Genomic DNA, 19018 nt, shown 5'->3' on the forward strand with positions numbered 1-19018 from the left:
AGGCCTTTATTTATTGTAATGCTGGCAGTGCGAGGCAAGAACTAATGAGAAATCAAATCAGCATCTCCATCCAGCTGGTCAGCAGAGGGAGGGATAAAGTGCTCTAGAATTTCTTGCTAGATTCTGCACTGACTGTGAGCTTTAGAAAACCCAGTGAACCAAAACCATCACTGACTGTGAGCTTTAGAAAACCCAGTGAACCAAAACCATCACTGACTGTGGAAACTTCACAAGAGCCCTATTGTTGTGAAGAGTTGCATGTTAGATTGGAGGGGATGGATGTCAAGGAGTAGCATGAGGCTTCCATCTCTGCCCTGGCTCGACCTCACCACCATGGCTGAGGACCCCCTAGAGAGCCCCAGCGAGGACAGAAAAGAGATCCCGCAGCAGCAACATCCCAGCTGCAGGAGTCTGGGCACACAAACCCTAGCCCAGACCAGGAAGAATACGAGGTTTTAAAGAGACCGATGTCCATTTTCAAGGTGTTAAATTGGGCATCTCACTTTTACTATGCCTTTATTTTGATAGCCTACTGTGCTCTGTCAGGATGTAGAGGTGATCTTTAGAGTAAAGTAAAAGAAAGCAGACTAAGTATTTATACAGTTTCCTTTAAATTTTAATAAATTTAAACAAACTAGAGCATTTATATTTTCAGTCTTTTCTCCGTTACCAGCCCTGCCCTCTCCCCCAACACTGCTGTCTTCTCCACTGCTTCATACAACGACCATTCAAAAGTAAGATGCACATTGTTTAAAGCTAAAGAAAAAAAGACAAGATGATATCGCAAAAACATAATTGCTTGAACCACCCTTCGTTAAAAACATTTCTTCTTTGGTTTTTGCGAAGCCAGCCCTATAATCGATCACCGATAACAGGATACGATCAGTCGCTCGGTATTTTATTTTGAACGCATGCGCAGTACTGGTTCTTCCTTTCTGCTAGCTTCTCAGCCATGGCGCCTATTGTAAGTGAAGCGCTCTGTTGTTACAGTATTAATTACAGCTCAATAGCCAGTGGTAGCTTCCGAGAAAATTGGCTGTCGTGACAGTGCAACTGTGGTTTAAGGTTTTAGTGTAATAAAATACGACTAACGGCCGGTTATGAGGCGGCTTGTTGTTAGTTTGGGTCTGCGGCGGCCTGTTAGCTGTTAGCTCGTAGCTCACCACGTTGTTCCCCCAGCTGATGGCTCCCTTAGCTTCTGCTGAGATTAAATGGCTAACGAGAACAGCTGATAAGCTTGGTTTATTGCTTTCTTTATACTCCTGTAGCAACTGAAACCGAGCTGAACCAAACGGCTAAAACGTTTAGAAACACCCAGGAATCAGCGTTTGGTTCCGCCGTCTATGAAACAAAAATAGCCCCAGTTAAACCAGACCAGTGTTTTAGTCCAGTTTTAAAATATATGTGTGTGTATTTATTGAAAGTGTTTTCTTCTATTAGCAGAAGAAGCAGAACACCGGCAAAGGTGGGAAGAAGAAGAAGCAGGTGCTGAAGTTCACTCTGGACTGCACCCATCCTGTTGAAGATGGCATCATGGACGCTGCTAACTTTGTAAGTGCCGCTCACCTCGGCTCTACCCCTACATGGGCTCTGCACTCACATTCTGCTGTTGTTTATAGGATCACGTCTGTTTTGGCCAGTAGGAACCATGTTCTGATCACGGAACAAATGTGATTTCTTGACGAGATGCTAATTAGCGACCACAGCAGCTTCCCTGTTTGGTAGTCTGGGATTGTGCTCTTCTGAGAAATCAGCAAAATGTCCGATTGTCTGCAGATTAACATGCAGAGGATGTTGCACGGCAGCTTGACATGAGGGTCACAACACGGATGTTACTGTGTGTGAGTGGAGAGATGTAAACAGAAAGACTGTAATGATCCAAATAATCAGATGCTCTCTAAACATGAAGCTGAAGTTGGTTTTCGATTGTTTTATTTAGCTTTCACAAATCAAATAATGGTTTCACAACCCGAGTTTAAGACATTCTGCTACTGGCCTATAATAATCTAGTCCAGGTTTGAAGAGTTTAAATGTAGTAGATTTAACACTAGAGATTCTCATGGTGGTGAAAGATAAGGTGGAATTGTCCTTTAGTCATTTCCTCAGTTTTAAGCCAACTTCAGCTCTAGAGGAAGGCTGGGTGATGATCACAAAGCTCAGGGCTGGAAGACGCCACTGAAACACTTGACACGCCAAAACATTTAAATCTCATGATCAGCAGATCAGTGTGAACTATGAATGCATTAAAATCAGTCAGTCACTGTAACGCACATTACTGTCAGATTCAGTTTATTGTGCTTTTGGCCTAAACTTGATGCCCGAGTGTAAGAAGACAGCTTTCGAAGAGAGAAAAAATATATACTGAAAAGATTAAAGTTTGATGTCAAAGGCCACTAGAGGCGACAAAATAATTTTGTGATTTTGTAGCCATGTCAGCAGAAAACAGCCGTATTTTCAGCAACATGGCAGCACAAATACCCAGTCTGATCCGTGAAATTATGAAGCCGTTTGGTTTTTAAGATCATTACGTGAGCAAGAGAAGCTGCACGTCCATGTTGGACAGCCAGACAAGTTGACTGCATCTTCTGTTAAAGGCAACTTGTATTAATGACGCTGCACTAACACAACCCTTGTGCGACTGGTTTGCAGGAGCAGTTCCTGCAGGAGCGCATCAAGGTGAACGGGAAAGCTGGCAACCTGGGCGGGGGCGTGGTGTCCATCGAGAGGAGCAAGAGCAAGATCACAGTTTCCTCTGAGGTCCCTTTCTCTAAGAGGTGAGGACCAGTCAGTGTTTACCTTCAGGGTACTGTGGAGGAAACGTCACCATGGAAACGGATCACCTCCGCCTGCTGTTTGGGTGAAAGGGCAGCTGGAGTCACCACTGTTTACAACCCGTTTGTGTTGTTTATAGAACACATGCCTTCATAAATGTGTCTTTATATAAAATAAGATGTGCAAAATTCTTTGCTCTACTACTTTATAAAACACTTTAAAAACAGCGGCTTTGACAAAATGTTGGACAGATTGCAAACATTAAGTCTGTGGACGGGACAAAAGAAAATGCACAATAAGATCAGTAAAACACTAAAAGGTCTGAAAGCCAAGGATTACGAGGAGGGGTGGGCGTGTTTCCCTCTCTGCAACTCTGGTTACAAGCCGAGCAGCAGCGTACAGGAGGGGCCTGAGGGACGACTGGCTGTTTAAATATATCCTGATTAAATAATGTGTATGATTTATGTGGGCTCAGAAGTCATTAACCCCATCATTATGTGGCTTAATGTGAACCAGGTTTTATTCAGAACAGAAGTGCTGACATCGCAGAGCTGTAAGAGTCAATAAAAAAAAACAAGAAAACACAGGAGGATCTGTACTTCCATCTGTCCAGAACATAAACAACTGCTGCTGCTGCGGCAGTGTGTTCTGTATCCTCTCGGCTCCCAAAATGGACCAGCACCAGCTTCTAATAATGGTTGAGGTCTTACTTTACATGTTAGAGGACTTATTCTGATGTTAGGTGCATAATGTTGCTGTCTCCAGAATCACCAAGTTCCCTGTTCTGTTGGCTCGTTCATTCAGTAGAACACTTGGCTGTTGTAGAAAGTCCAGAAACGTGTGATTTTTGTGTTGATGCTTGAATGTTTCCCTAAAAAAAGGATGATTTATCCTGGCATTTTGAGTCAGGAAAATGTTCAGGAACCCTAAACGTCAGATGGTATCCTATTAATCACACCAGCAGGACAAACGGGAGCACATCTACTGCAGGTTTCAGACAATGGGAAAGGATGAAAGAATGGCCTGTTTTCTCTTATTCCATAGTGTGAATAGCAAGTGTCTTGGAAAATAAAACCTTGGTTTGCTTACTTGGAAAAATGAGCTAACAACAGAGGTTTCAGTGAAGATTTTTTTCTTCCTTGTCCAACCAAATCTCCTTTGAACCGGGTTTGATTTAGGGACAGAGGTACCAATAAACCAGAGATGGGAGAAACTGAGAGAAACTCCCTACAGGAGAGAGATGGGTGGACGGCACCGTGAATGTGACTGATGAGATACCAAAGGAGAATTGTATGTTTTAAGCTTCACTTAAAACATACCATTTTTAACTTCTCTTCTCTCACTTCTCTCTTGCTTTTCTTTTCTCACGCCAGTCTCTGATACTCTGATTTTCTAAATAAAATATCTATAGACAAATGTGCATTTCCCTAATTGATTCAGTGTTTCACTCACTCCCAAAAACAAAACAAAAATTCCTGAACACAAGTGTTTGGACTAAAGAAATTAAATAACCCTGAAATGAAAAGCTGTGACATCCTCCCAGGAGTAAAACTGCAGAATGATGACAACTTTACTGCTAATAGAAAGTTTCTGGATGGATCAGTGAAGTGTGTGTGAACGTCTGCAGCCAGCCGGACAGAGACGAAGCTCACTGTCAGGTTTCTGACCTGTTCAGTTCCTGTACTTCTATTAACTATCCTGAAAGTGATTTTACGGGTCTGTTTGTGCAATCGTTTAGATGCTGTTTGTTGTCAACAACCGGGTGAGGAGGTTGGAGTCCTCAGGGATCATTATGACCAACAGGGGACAGAGTTTCAATCCTGCTTTGCCTGGGCCGATATTAAATATTAAACAGGCTCCATATTTATCCGAAACCATCAGGATTCCTGGAGAACGTTAATATGTGTTGGGCTTTTTCCAGTTAAACTGCATTTATATGACATTTAGTATCTTTTCAGATGAATTCATTGCATCCTGGTTGTTTTGTTGAAGAAAAATTAGTAACCCTGTTTGTTAAAAGCTCAAGTAATTCATCTTGAATCAACAGTAACAGTCATTGATGTTTGTGTCTCGTTATCTTAAGTTATTTGTGAGTCTTTAAACATCAGCATCAGATTGAATGTTGCTAGGAAGTGTAGTTTGTCATATTGGAGGTTTTCTTTAAAATGCCTGAAAGGTGCATGAATTTGGGTTATGTGCCGTTTATGTTCATAACTTGTACAAACTGTACTGTTGAAATGAGCATTTTTACTATTTTTCCACACTGTTGATTCCTTGAGAGCATCAATAATTCTACATTAAAATGATCAATGAAGGCCTGGTGCTCAGTGAAAAGTCCCTGTAGATGTATTCTGAAGATGCCTGTTTTCAAATGCGTGTTTTATTCTTTTAGCAATGGCAAGACATTTTTATCACAATACTACCTCAAAATATGCAATTTTCTGTCCACATTACTCTCTGACAGTTTCACTGGAACAATATTAAGGCAGGGACATGTTGCTCGTTCATAATTCATACAATTGGTGGGGAAGTATTTGTCTTTGAGACTTGATTTGTTATTTTGCAGGTACCTGAAGTATCTGACCAAGAAGTACCTGAAGAAGAACAATCTTCGTGACTGGCTGCGCGTTGTCGCCAACACCAAGGAGAGCTACGAGCTCCGCTACTTCCAGATCAATCAGGATGAAGAGGAGGAGGAAGATGAAGATTAAATTGGCATTTTGTAGGTTTAAATAAATTTTGTTTACAGTACAAAACCTTGTCTGTGTTTTCTGAGGTTTTTAGTCGACAGAATCCAGGACAAGTCTGGTATCTTGTCAACCCAGCGTGTGGCGTCAAAGGCGCTGCTGGGCTTTTGAGAAACGATTGCTATGTTGAGGTTTTCCATTTTATTTAATTGCCAACGTTCGCCGGTGACGCATGTAATGCACCAGTTTGATGCAAAGAAGCTCAACTGAAATCACCTGTGCTGCAAAACGACCGTCCTCCACTGCAAAGGCAGAGGATAATTCAATGTTTGGTAGCGTGGCCGGCAGCTTCCTTCACTTCCTCTGCTGTTATTGTTGAAACTACGAGCAGACTAAGGAGTTAAAGTTAAACCCTCCCCACAGATTATACATTTATAGAAGTTACATACAGCAGCTTTAAGAAAAATGTTTTATTGTGACCACAGGTGAATTATTCAGCTTTTTATTTTATTTTATTGATTTTAACAAAAAAGCAACATGAGCTCATTTTACATGGACTTTATTTAACCATTGCAATGAAAAAAAAACAAACAATGTAACCAAGAAATCTCATCATAAAAATAGAAAGCAGTACAAACAGAACTCTGCCTGATAAGAACAGATCAGTTCTGGAAGTTCTGGCCTGCTTATGGATCCGCTTTGAGCGTTGGGACAAACGAAGGCTTGGCGAAGATAGGCTCCGCTTACGGAGTGAGTATCCTGGATACACTGAAGGAAGAAGATTAAAGGAATGTAACATCAAGTGGAGTGCACCAGCTCAGAACATCAGTTTGCAGTCAGTGGCAGCAGGAGCAGACAAAGGCTCAAACTGCCAAACAGACAACCGATTCATCATGGCCTCCATACCCCGAAATGGACGTAGAGAAAAGGCACAGGTATGGAGAATTGGTCTCTGAAACCCCTCAGCAGCTAAAAGCTGCTGTAGCACCAGGAAATATGACATTTTTCAAACAAACAACACGAGAAGAAGAACGTTAAAGTGGAAAATCAAATGGTACAAGGACTAATGAGGGTGGGGGAGGGAGCACGACTGCAAATCCTGAAGAGCTGGGAGAGATGCTCTGCAGATCCATTGTCTGCCTCCTCTCTGGTTTTTAGTGTCCCAATTCGCTTGCAGCCAGTCTGCTGGTAGGTGAGATGTTTTCTCCCCAAACTCCTCTGTCCCACCGGTCACCGGGTCAGGAGCGTCAGCAGGCTGAGGCAGCTGGGTTCCTCCTAGATGGTTCGGGGGTTATACTCAGGCAGCTTCTTCAGCTTCTCCTGTTCCTGCTCAGTGTCTTGCCTGGCGATGACCAAGGAGTGGGAGTAGCCCATCACCACCTGGGGGAGACCAACACATTTCAAACATCTGGGACCAGGAAGCTGAGACCCGAGGAGCCACCGCTGCCAACAGGCTGGCTGTTTTGAACAAACTAGAAGTTTCCACCAGAAGCTTTCAGTCCTGGAGGTCAAAGATCACACAGTTGAATGTACTCCAGGTCATTTTAGGTTTCCCCATTGAAAACACGTTTAAGATATATTTCTTTCATTTTACCTGCTCAGCAAATGAAACAAGAAAGATTTGAATAAAATTAATGTTCTGGTATGCTTGTGTTAAAGTTGGGTTCCTAACTTTTTGGTGGAATGTTTTCCATATTTGCTGGTCAAGATCATGTTTAGTATATAGCCAACAGCAACCAGTATGTGAAAATACATCCACTGATGCATTTGGACACATCATCAATGGTGTTCTTGGAGTCACTGGGTGAACCAGGTCTTTCATCATACACACTCTTCCCTAGCTTGTGTCCACATGGCTAACTAGCTACATTGACTTCACTGTTCTCCTCTCTTAAGCCTTAAGGCCCTCAGCTGCTTTATAGTGGTGCTAAAACAGGAGAGTTGTCCATCTTGAGAACCGTCTCAGAAAACCTTCGCTGGATTTAGCCACAATGAACAACTGAGCAAAGTAAAAAAAAAAATAAATAAATAAAAAAAAGTTGCAGGATGTTTTTGGCACACTTTATACAAATACATAAAAATATGGGTCGTAAAAAAAACTATTTTTCATTTTCTGTTTAAAAAGATATCCATTTGTCAGTGAAAAGCATATTCCAAACATGGAAATATATATTTAAAAAAAGAGAGACATCACGTCCATCTGCTGGACGGCCCTAAACCTGCATGTTCTGTTTCCACTGGCGTAGCCTGTACTGGTACTAGAAAAGGCGAGTCTGTCCTAGTGGGTTTTTTGTTTTTGTTTTTTTTTCCCAACCAGGGGTCTTTTTGTGGGCTCTAGTATCCCTTATATGACAGTAGGCTGACAGGAAAGGGGGAAGGAGAGGGGGGAAGACATGCGGCAAGTGTCGTCGGGTCCGGGAATCGAACCCGCGACGCCCGCGTCGAGGACTCAAGGCCTCCATACGTGGGTCGCACTATCCTCTACGCCACCACAGCACGCCCTGTCCTAGTGATTTACACTTCATATAGGCATCCAGACTTGCACAAAAAGCTGCAAGCGTACATTTCCCAAAGCAGATTTTCTGTTTTCTGTCTTAGCTCCTGGCCAGGAGGATTTTGTGTTCCAGAACCGGAGAAGCAGGGTTATTTAATTCAGATTACCAGTTCTGTCAGTAAACAGGGTCAACATCACTTCAGAAAATAAACAGAGGAAGTTGGTTTATTCTTCTCCTTCAAATTCCTCCTAAAATTATCTAACCAGTTCGGGCAGAAAATCCACCAAGCTGTATGCAAATTAATTCCTTCTTTTTCAAAAACCTAAAGGCTCCGACATGCTTCATGTGAAGTGCCGAAGTCAGTTCCTGTTGACATGGACTCGTGATGAAAATTGCTTCATTTTGTTTGAAGACAGGAATCCGCCTGCTGAACTCAACGCCACGCCCAACTATTTACACAGAAGTGTTGTCTGACTGATCAGAGGCTTGTTGTAATGTTTTATACACAAATGCACTAAAACAGCAACATCTTCAATTAGTCCACTTGCACTATCTGTTGTCAGGGTTCTTGTGAGGCGATGATGAATAACGTAATGTACATTTGTGCGACTCTTCACTAAGTAACTATAAACACTGGCTAAACAATGCTGGATGAAATTGCAACGTCGTCATCAACAGAGGCAAATGTCTGCAGAAAGGTGTGACACTGTGTTATCGTTACCCAATAACAAAACAGAGGATGCAGGGAGGGAGTGGTGGGATGTTTACTGAAGTGGGCTTGGGGTCCTCCAGTTGGTCTGTGTCAGTTTTAGTGAAAGGTGTGTGTGAATCCGAACGGACCAAATACCACGTGACTGAGCATCGACTGTTCGACTTTGGAAAACTTGAACATGTTTCATCCTAAGTTGACTTCATGTGTAGAGTAATGTTTTTGTGCCGAGTTGCGTTCATGTACCTGTTCGATGTAGACGCCATCCAGAGTTTTAACTTCCTGAGCAGTTGTGGAGGATTTGGGCTTGTTGTCTCCGTATCCCTAAAAGTCACATGGAGAAATGGATCGATTTGATGTTCTCCTGACCCGCAGCAACACAGCCAACACCATGACCAGAATTACCAGCTCTCCACACGTGGGCGACGGCCCCCAGCTGATTGTGCTCTCATCTGCTGCAATGATGATGCTGCTTTTCCTGTCAAACACACACAACGCTGTCGGTTTAGGCACCGTTAAACCCTGAAAACCAGGAGCAGGAAGCGCTCCCCACAGCAGAACCAGCTCACCCGCAGGCCAGGCTCCGGATCTTCCACCCACACAGATCCTGCACAGCTTTGGGGTACATGGTGGATTCCCTGGAGGTGTTGGTCACTCCCCAGAAGAACAGCCCCCCTGCAAAGCAGCAGACGGTCAGCACATGTCATCTACGGCTTGTGTTCTGCTCCTCTCTTACCCATTTCGTTGAGGGCGAAGGAGCACTGGTAGCCGGCGTAGATCTGGGCAGCGCCGCGTCCCGGGAAGTCAAACAGCTTGACGAGTCGGGGAACCATCTCGTCTTTCTGCTCTGTGTGGCCCAGACGGCCGTAGCCTCCGAAACCCCAGCTGAACACCCGCTTCTGGGAGTCCAGCACCAGCTGTCCACACACACACATTACAGTGTCAAGAGTGTTGAAGGAGTCAGCTGAACCAGCAGCCTGGAGGAGGGGCCCTCTCACCGTGTGGTTGGCTCCACAGGCCACATCCCTCACCACCACGTTGGGCACCGGCATGATCTGACCGTCCTTGGACTTCTCAATGAAGATAGCAACACGCCGGGGGATGAGCTCACAGTCAAACTCGATGCGCTGGGCTCGGGCGATAAACTTGCCGTCGCTGTTGTGGCCTGCAGAGACACAGGTCAGTAAGCTTTACCAGCCGACGTCTGGTCCGCTTACAAACCCAAGTCTTGGTTGAGTTGAAGTGAACTCTGGTGTGGTTCAAATGCATATGTGAATGCCAAGCAGACTGAAGACCGCACCAAAAGCAGGAAGGAGACAACTACGCAGGGCATCCTGGGTAAGTACAAGAAGACAAACGAGTGTATCTAGCACTAGCGGGAGAAATGGAACAAATGTTGAAAATTTGGTCCCCAACTGAACCGAGTTTACCGGATTATCAGGTGGGAAATCGCCCTAAGAGGATCACAGAACCAAAGGAACATGACCCAGACCTCACCTAGGTGATGAGCAGAGCATATCTGGGTCATTTCCCTCCTGAAAGATGTGAAATATTTGAGGGTCAACCTAAACTTTCTATTCTGTGACAACTGATACCATCCATGCTGAGAGCTTCTATAAACAAGGTTCTACAGGCAGGTTGTGTGAGCCCAGAGACGGAACGATCTGAAACATTGTGACAAGTCTAACTTTTTTCCATTCTACGAGTTAAACGTCCACTATCCTCAGATTACAGAAGCCATCCTCTATCTAGGAAACAATCACTGGCAGAGGAAAACAGCCAGAATATGATTTTTCACAATATGAATGTCATTTTAACCTAACAGCAGGAACAGAAACATTATGAATGGCAGCAGATTTACTGGGAATTCAAATCATATCCAAATTCTGTAGATGTGAACAAGACAGAGTTAGACATTCAGAAAGTCTGGAGACGTTTTGATCAAAACCACTTTGTTTTGCTCCCAGATTGTCCATTGTGTCCTACAGACTCACTTCACCAAAGCAGATAATGGAAGAGTTTTTACCTAACTGCCCATACTCAGGGCAGCCGAACGAATACAGGTTTCCTTTGCAGTCCACCACCATGCTGAACTCAGCACCGCAGGCTACCTTCACCAGAGGCTGACCATTGTAGGAAATCTGGGGAGAAAAAGATTCAACTACTGGGTATGGTGGAATCACTGGAAGTCTCCAAACGATTTGGCATGGATCAGGAATGATCTGGACGGAGGCCACACTCACCGGTGCCGGGCTGAGAACCGCATCAGTCTGACTGCCTTGGCCGAGCTGACCCAGTTTGTTTTCACCGAAGGAATAAACGGTGCCGTCCTCTGAGGAAACAGCAGCAAACTCTGTATTTTTTTCCATTCATGTAGAAATCCAACAGATCTCCCATCTGTTTTGGAGAAACGGTCCAATCGCTGCTGGACCTGAGAGTTCCTGCCCACCTGTAAGCGCCATGGTATGATTGCGTCCGCAGGCTGCAGAAACGATCACCTGATCGGCCAGGCCCTCGATCAGCTTTGGAGCCTCCAAACGTTTGGTGTCCCCGTGACCCAGCTGACCTTTGTCATTACGACCTGAGGAGAAGACGGTGGAGGTCAGGAGAGAACTCTGAAGGAGGAGAAGTTCAGAGAGAGGGAGCGTCATGGAGCTCACCCCAGCTCCAGAGCTTGCCCTCAGTGGTCATGAGGAGACTGTGAGCAGCACAGGGGCCCGACACCACACAGCTGACCTGGACGTCGTTCAGGCAACCGTACCGGTGAGGACCCCACAGGTTCTGGCCCAGGTTACGGAAAGCAGCTGAAAAACACACATAGACCACACAGTTAGGATGCTCAGTAATTACAGACGCACAACACCCGTTAACGTCATTCTGTGTCCTTTGAGCGGTTTCTGCAGGTTGCAGCAGTCATGACGACTGCTCCTGACCAAAGACGCTCTGTCCTGGCTGCCATTGTGACAGAACAGGTTTCCTCCCACATCGGAAGGTGTTTGCTCTACAGAAAGAACATCTGGGGATTTGCGATCCGGCATGAAATGCATATCTCAATATCTATTGTGATGGGTGAAGTAACAATATATATTGCAATCTGTTTTTGGCATGAAATTCAAGATAGAAAGTGAAAAAGCACATACTAACTGAGTGGAATATGCTCTACATTGCCATAAGTAGGTTACACACTACCCATCCAAACACCCATCATGGTGTTTTTTTTAAAGCAAAATTTGCCGCTGAGCACACCAGTCTGACTCTCCTCACTCATCTTTTCACTCAGGTTTGCAATTCTGCATTACAAGTACCAGACCACGCTGCTGTGAACACTGTGTGACACAGCAACAACCCATATTAATCAAGAATCTAATATTTAATCGGATCATACTGTGTCATTGTCATCATGTGGGAGCAATGGAAAGCAAATATAGTCTATGTTTTTCTTGATAGGTATAAAGTTGCTGTTTGTGCTGCTGACAGTCCTGGAGGTTTGTGTTGATCTGAGACTGTAGCTGTTAAACAGACCAGAGGAGAGAGAGAAGGTTATGAAGTTATGAAATAAGCAAATCTGTTGATATTTTAACCCCTATGACAACTTGGCTGCAGATGCTTTAAATGTCAAAAAAGCTCAGAGGAGTTATTGATGTTAGCCCCTCTGAGATCTAGAATTGAAAGACAGAGATATCAAGGCAAAGAAAACTCAGTAGGACGTTTAAGTAGGACGTTTACTTTGTAAAAGTTTAAAGAATCGTCTGGATAGTTTGATTGTGTTACCATGGTTCATGTGTTTGAGTTGGGTTTGTTCACAAATACGTTACAGCAAATAACAACCAATAATCAGTGATTGATTTTAAATTCAGCTAACTAACCTGGTCTCCCTCTCAGATTCACCTTTTCTATATTTAAACAAGGTTAGTGATGCTGATGTTCTTAGTATTAGGGAGTCAGGGGGCTAAATCATGATTCTGTCAAAGGCCCCATACTACCTCAGACCGGCCCTGGGTGAAGAACTAAATCCACTGCATCTTTGCTGGGATCTACCTGGAATCCCCCGGTAGCCTCTGTGCCAGTGCGCCGATGCTTTTGGGACATTTTGATTTACTTAATTGTGAAATCGGGTTTTGCTTTATGCTGCAGTCCAAATTATTGGTACAGTATTTTCGTTGATGTTTAAGTGATATTTTGTGAACTCTAAATGCTCTGGACCGAATCTTCCTTTAAGACTCAGTCCAGCGTCGGGGCATTCAGTCCAGCGTCGGGGCATTTAGTCCAGCGTCGCATTCAGTCCAGCGTCGGGCATTTAGTCCAGCGTCGGGCATTTAGTCCAGCGTCGGGCATTCAGTCCAGCGTCGGGGCATTTAGTCCAGCGTCGGGCATTTAGTCCAGCGTCGGGCATTCAGTCCAGCGTCCGGGCATTTAGTCCAGCGTCCGGGGCATTTAGTCCAGCGTCGGGCATTCAGTCCAGCGTCGGGCATTTAGTCCAGCGTCGGGCATTTAGTCCAGCGTCGGGCATTTAGTCCGGCGTCGGGGCATTTAGTCCGGCGTCGGGGCATTTAGTCCGGCGTCGGGGCATTTAGTCCGGCGTCGGGGCATTTAGTCCAGCGCTGGGGCATTTAGTCCAGCGTCGGGGCATTTAGTCCAACGCTGGGGCATTTAGTCCAGCGCTGGGGCATTTAGTCCAGCGCTGGGGCATTTAGTCCAACGCTGGGGCATTTAGTCCAGCGTCGGGGCATTTAGTCCAACGCTGGGGCATTTAGTCCAGCGCTGGGGCATTTAGTCCAGCGCTGGGGCATTTAGTCCAGCGTCGGGGCATTTAGTCCAACGCTGGGGCATTTAGTCCAGCGCTGGGGCATTTAGTCCAGCGCTGGGGCATTTAGTCCAGCGCTGGGGCATTTAGTCCATCGCTGGGGCAGAACGATGAAGTTAAAGTCAGAAGTTTTCTCTGCAGCCGAACTATTTCTGTGTTTAGGGGAGAGGAGGGTTTTCCCGCTATTGCGAGGACAATTATGAAAATATGAATAGAAACAGTTTTTCTAACTTCAATATCAGACCTAATATCAACCCAAATATCAGACCACTTATTCACAAACAAGTGTATGTTGGAAAAAATATATTCCTCCCCATAATTTGATATTTAGAGGTCAGAGATCCAGTAATGAATTCTCGGTCATTTTTAGACCCAGGGCAGCCAGACTAATTTATGTTGCTAAGTTATTATATTTAGCTATAATAATTTAGCTATATACTAGGGGTATCGAGGGTAAAGGGGCCGGGGCTCCAGTCCCCACAATCCCTGCAGGTGCCTGTTATTGCATTTTAGGCAAGAAAATTTAGATTGTCTAATTTAGAAAACAAACTAAAATATTTATTTACATTTTAATGTATTTTTAATATTGTAGAAAGTAGGCTTCAGTGGTTAAATAAAAACATCTGGAGAATGTGCCAATTCTTTTATCCAAACAATTGATTAATTATCAAAGTAACAGACAACTGAAACAATCGTTAACTGCAGCACCAATGTAGACAGGTTGCATAATTTATGACTCTGTGTTGGTATGACCTTCGGCCTTGTGTGCGTGTGTGTGAGGCAGAGTGTGTTTGTAGAGCAAGTGTGTGCAGTAAATGTGCGTGTGCTAATTTATCTCCTGCAATTGAGAAGAAGTTATCACCAGGTACCCATCACCCCCTCCGTCGACCGATGATGCTATCCACCCAACATGGAGGCAGGTCTGCACCAGAGATGCCCCACCCACCTCACCTCCAGGCACTCCGGCAACTAGGTTTCTCAACAGAACCACACAGCACCAAGGGATTATTCAGATACTCCTGCTGTGTTATTATTTATATTTTCTAGAACTACACAGTTACGTCAAATTAAGAAACAAACAGTAAGTTAAACCCACTGGAGTGCGACTCTATGTTCTTTGGAGTGCTAACCGGACCCACCGCGGTGATCTGAGCATTTCAACTAGCAAATTACAGTCCCTATCTTTTAAGACCCAAACTGCAGCAATCAGGATCCAACACAAAGCTTCTCTTTCACAGCAAATGTTCAAAAGGTACGTCACCATCTGTAGATGATCTTTGTCTCTGCTGCTGCTCCCTGCTGACAACACCCCCTCCCACCAACACCCCTAACAAAGCAGATTTCTCGGAGAGCAGCAGAGAAGTGCAACATGCAACCTGCCGGAGGCGTCGCACAGCCTGGTGGGAGGGCGGCCTGAGGGGGCTGGCGGCTCACTGCGCAGCATGCATGCATATGAATGGACATTACTGTCACAATCAATTAAAAGAATCCTGCTGGCTGTAACACGCACACTGCCTGCACACACACCAAACAAAGATGCCCATGTGGTCATCTCCACTCCTTTCACTCTCTGTGGCAGACACCACGCAGAACCCGATCGATCCCCTATTGATCCCGTCTGCTTTCACTGGCTGAGATCGGTGCGCTACCCCAGTGGGTCGGGACAACCTGCTAAATGCAGATATCAACCCAAAGCCCTAACAAGACTCCAGCAGTCCCCTCAGGCCTCATCACAATGTTTGGAGCTGATATGGTGTCGAGAGCGTTGAACACACAGTTCTGGCTCTCAGTAGTCAGCGAGACTGGAATCAGCCGTCTCTACTCAAACCGCCACCAACATGTTTAATGAATGGAACAGATGCACACGCCTCCGATGCCTAAACCCAAGAGGAGAACAAGGCGCTTCAGGTAGCAAGACGTTTCTTAGCAAAAAAAAATAATTATAAAGAAAGAAAGAAAGCACATTCCTCTGTGGGGCAGAGTTCTGTCCACACCAACCACAGTCGAACACAACAACCAAACTGAGGAAAATACCGGCTTTGTGTTTCTGACGAGAGGAATCCAGCATGAAAACCTGAGGGTTGTCAGAGTCTAACAGAGACTCACAGAGGAAATGCTGCGGCATGGTTTGTAAAGTTAACGCTCTACCTTGTTGCTTGGGAACCTCCTTTCTTCCTATCAAATCCCAGTTGGTTGCCCCAAAGATGAGAAGTTGACCTCTGACCTTTGGTAGCTCCAGTTTCTGCAGAAAGCAAACAATATTAGGTGAAAAAAAAAAGTAAACTAGCTCAAAAGACCACAACTTTTGTTGTTTTAGAACAAAAAAAGTTAATAATTAAAAGGGACAAGTTGGATTTAGCAGCTTCACCTGAGCAAAGACCTGCAAAGCATTTTCTACTGTTAGACGCCGTTTAAATTCACGGCCCAGGATTAGATCCCGTCACATGAAAAGGATCCCGATGACCAAAAAAATCATCATCATCAGGTATACTTAGAGCATTTTCACCAACTGGGCTCTTACAATACAGTTCTTTCATGGTAGGGACTTCTTTCCCAGTAACCTTGACGTGGTGAACAAACAGCATTGAAGCCACATATCAGAGAAAAGACACAACAAGCAGATAAAAGCAGAGCCAGCTACCAGATTGGGAGGCAAAAAGTTGGAATCCAACCCACTATTTTCTCCTTGACGTCGTCCGCCACAGTGACAGGCTGGAGGCCGGACTTGGCTGCAGGCTTGCCGGGTTTCTTGTTGTTCTCCTGCTCAAAGTCGAACTCGTCGTCACTGCTGAAGTCTCGGTCTTTCCTTTTCCCTGTCGCCCTCTTCCTCTTCATCCCTCCGTTCCCTGATACGTCGGTCACCTTCTTACGGGGCATCTTTTTGCAGTGGGAACGTAGCTGTTCGTAGTTAGAAAGAAGCGAGACGCGTTCAGACCAAGCAAAGGCTTGGACAGTTCAGAGAGACGGTGGAGACATGTCTCTCTGAACTGCAGAAGACTGAAGCCAAACGGAAAAACTGTGGTTTTTAAAGAACTTGTAAAAAAAAGGAAACGGTGTCAAAAACTGCTCCAAACACGTCACGCATTATAATACTGGTACATTTCAAAATAAGATCAAATTTGCAGAAAGAGAAGATGCATTCCTTCTTACTCCTAATTAACATTAAAACTTTTCACAATTTTGGTGCGTGTAAAATAAAGCTACAAAGACAAGATGAGCACTTTGAGGACATATTTTCTAACAGCACAGCCCATTTATTGCTGATTCATCACCTGGAAATGCATCACTGTTTTATGCATCAAGACGGATTTTGATTTTGTGCCAATAGATGAAGAATTTCCTTCATCTATTGGCACAAAATCAAAATCAAGATGAAGGAAATTCTTCATCTATTGGCACAGTAGAGTTAAACATTGTTACTCGTAAGAGTATGTGCTGTAACATCCAGAAAAAAAAAACCTTTTTCATTGTTTCAAGTGACTAAGAGACAGAAACTAAAAACACCCAATACAAAATCAGTTGAGGGATTGCCTACATTCACAACATTCTCCCCATTAGTTAAATGTATATACAACAATTACTATTGAGTTTAATATTTATTCCATAAACATTTAATCCACCATTTGTAATCATTCGAATCATTACGTTTAAAGAAAAGAATTTGAACAGATGATTCAATTAAATCCTGTGTATTCGATATGAATGTGAAAATAATGTTGCCAAGTCAACCGTTTTATAAAACAAACTACTATGAGATGTGCATATTTTGTGCTTGCTTATTGGCTCACAGAGATATGAATCAATACCAGTGCATCTAAATCGTATGCATTCTGTTGTACAGGGCTGTACAACAGAAGTAGTTTTGGTATCAAACTTAGGAAGAAATTTCTGATTTTCCCAGACAAAATTCTACCTAATGACTTGTCAAATTTTGGACAAAACTTTCATCAAATACACCTAAATTATTTAGTCTTTACTCAAGGTTTGCTCAAGAGTATCCTGGGAGTTTTATATTTATATATACATAAGAAGGTGGGATAAAATAAGAATCAACCTAAATAATGTTTGTTTAGAAGATCAGCTGGCGCTTTACACTCACTTAAGGAACTTCTGACCTTTCAATTTTTTTCTACTTTGGGCACTGTCCGGGCTCCATAGAGGCAAGTTCGCCGAACGGTATTTAGCTACCGCGGGTTCACCGTATTATTCCGTATCACTCGGTACCACAATCACATCAGTTCTCCCTGATGGTTCCCCAGATGAAAGAGGAGCCATAACCCGACAGCAGACCGAACCGTGAGCCGGTATCCGTTAGCTTCATCAGGCTAAGCTCCACCGCTCTTTGTTCGGTTGTTTAGCGTGCTAGCTGCCGTAAAGATCCGCGGTACGGCAGGTGAACTTAGACCGTTTTCCGCTCCACATACAAGCTCTGGGAAGTTTGAGTGTTTAAACAGCATGTGAATTATCTCAAAGCTGCGAATACTTGGAGTTAAACCGAGTAAAATCTAATTGAATGATGGGGCTCATTATGCTAACGTTACCTCGCTAGTGTATGCTAACAAACAGTCAAAGAGTCTGATGTTCCATACGAACGACACAAGACCAAGAAACTTTAAAACCTCTTCATAACTACAAGTGTTTCTATCCCATAATATCTGCTGCCTTGTTGGTGTTCCGTAGTCTGGCTAAGTGGTTTGCTAAAACTAAGAAGAAATGATATATACCGGTGATTTCCTGATTCAGCAGCTCTCTGTCCGTCTCCGGTTTGATTGATTTGAACAAAAGAAGCTGCAGTCTGCTTTCACACCACGTGGTTTGCATTTAGCATTCATACAGGAAACCGAGCACTCACCAATACATAAAACCAGACATGAGAGGGGGGTGGAGGTGACTTTAAGCTGCTGTGATGCAGCACGAAGAACCGCTGTGAGGGTACAACTCTACACTGACACAGAGGAAACAGAAAGTTCCGCTTTCACTCAGGAAAAGTTTCTTTTAAGAAACATAAACACCCTGTTTGCTCTCCATTTCGGCACATAAGGCATCTATCACACACACCCATCTAGTTAAACTTCTCAAGTGTGTGTATAATTATCTAAATCTTAAATCCATTTCATTCAAAACCAAAGTTAACTTTGTTGTGCGGCAATAGAAAATGTAGGGGAACCTTCCCAGTTTTGTTCCCCATATTAAAGCAAGCATTAATTGCCATTTAAAAAAGTCTCAATAATAACTTTAGATTAACAAAGCCCACATTAGCGTAATATAAAAACAAAATAAATTCCTAAGGAAAAAAGATGATATCCTCAGAGGGCCCAGCTGCAGCCATTGCTACAATGTAACTTGCTTTTGAATGTTACTGAATGTAGCCTAAAGTGCTTTGTGGTCCTCTGGACTTGGTGCTGTATAAAGTGCTTACTACAGGCCATTTAATGAGCAGCTCTCTTGAAGTATCTTGGCAAAACAAAAACTAACCAAAATAGTTTGAGAGTAGCTTTCTAAGCATATCTTTCCTCAGTTTTTAATGTTAAATGCCCCTTGATTAATGAGA

The 19018-nt window shown here is 43.9% G+C and overlaps 2 protein-coding genes across 5 annotated transcripts; one reads left to right on the forward strand and one right to left on the reverse strand.

Moving 5' to 3' along the window:
- Positions 1 to 864: 864 nt before the first annotated feature.
- On the forward strand, positions 865 to 5528 carry LOC122832760 (60S ribosomal protein L22). Of its 2 annotated transcripts, none has more exons than XM_044119830.1 (4): positions 865 to 964; positions 1441 to 1551; positions 2650 to 2774; positions 5339 to 5528. In XM_044119830.1, the coding sequence occupies exons 1-4, from the start codon at positions 953 to 955 to the stop codon at positions 5481 to 5483; spliced, it is 393 nt and encodes a 130-aa protein (XP_043975765.1). In that variant the 5' UTR covers positions 865 to 952; the 3' UTR covers positions 5484 to 5528. The 2 variants fall into 2 exon arrangements, with proteins under 2 accessions (XP_043975765.1, XP_043975773.1); XM_044119838.1 differs by having other exon boundaries at positions 916 to 964; positions 1444 to 1551.
- A 417-nt stretch (positions 5529 to 5945) lies between these two features.
- LOC122830811 (protein RCC2 homolog) lies at positions 5946 to 18421 on the reverse strand. 3 transcript variants are annotated; one of them, XM_044116528.1, is made up of 13 exons: positions 18320 to 18421; positions 16144 to 16365; positions 15616 to 15709; positions 11324 to 11467; positions 11113 to 11244; positions 10907 to 10995; positions 10690 to 10804; positions 9662 to 9828; positions 9400 to 9580; positions 9233 to 9338; positions 9069 to 9141; positions 8910 to 8987; positions 5946 to 6839 (listed from the first exon to the last, which is right to left on the reverse strand). In XM_044116528.1, the coding sequence occupies exons 2-13, from the start codon at positions 16342 to 16344 to the stop codon at positions 6735 to 6737; spliced, it is 1485 nt and encodes a 494-aa protein (XP_043972463.1). In that variant the 5' UTR covers positions 16345 to 16365; positions 18320 to 18421; the 3' UTR covers positions 5946 to 6734. The 3 variants fall into 3 exon arrangements, with proteins under 3 accessions (XP_043972463.1, XP_043972454.1, XP_043972469.1); XM_044116519.1 differs by lacking the exon at positions 18320 to 18421 and adding an exon at positions 18192 to 18319; XM_044116534.1 differs by lacking the exon at positions 18320 to 18421 and adding an exon at positions 18009 to 18032.
- Between the last annotated feature and the right edge of the window lie 597 nt (positions 18422 to 19018).

Source organism: Gambusia affinis, linkage group LG01 (genome assembly GCF_019740435.1).
Source record: "Gambusia affinis linkage group LG01, SWU_Gaff_1.0, whole genome shotgun sequence".
In the NCBI taxonomy this organism is placed as follows: domain Eukaryota; kingdom Metazoa; phylum Chordata; class Actinopteri; order Cyprinodontiformes; family Poeciliidae; genus Gambusia; species Gambusia affinis.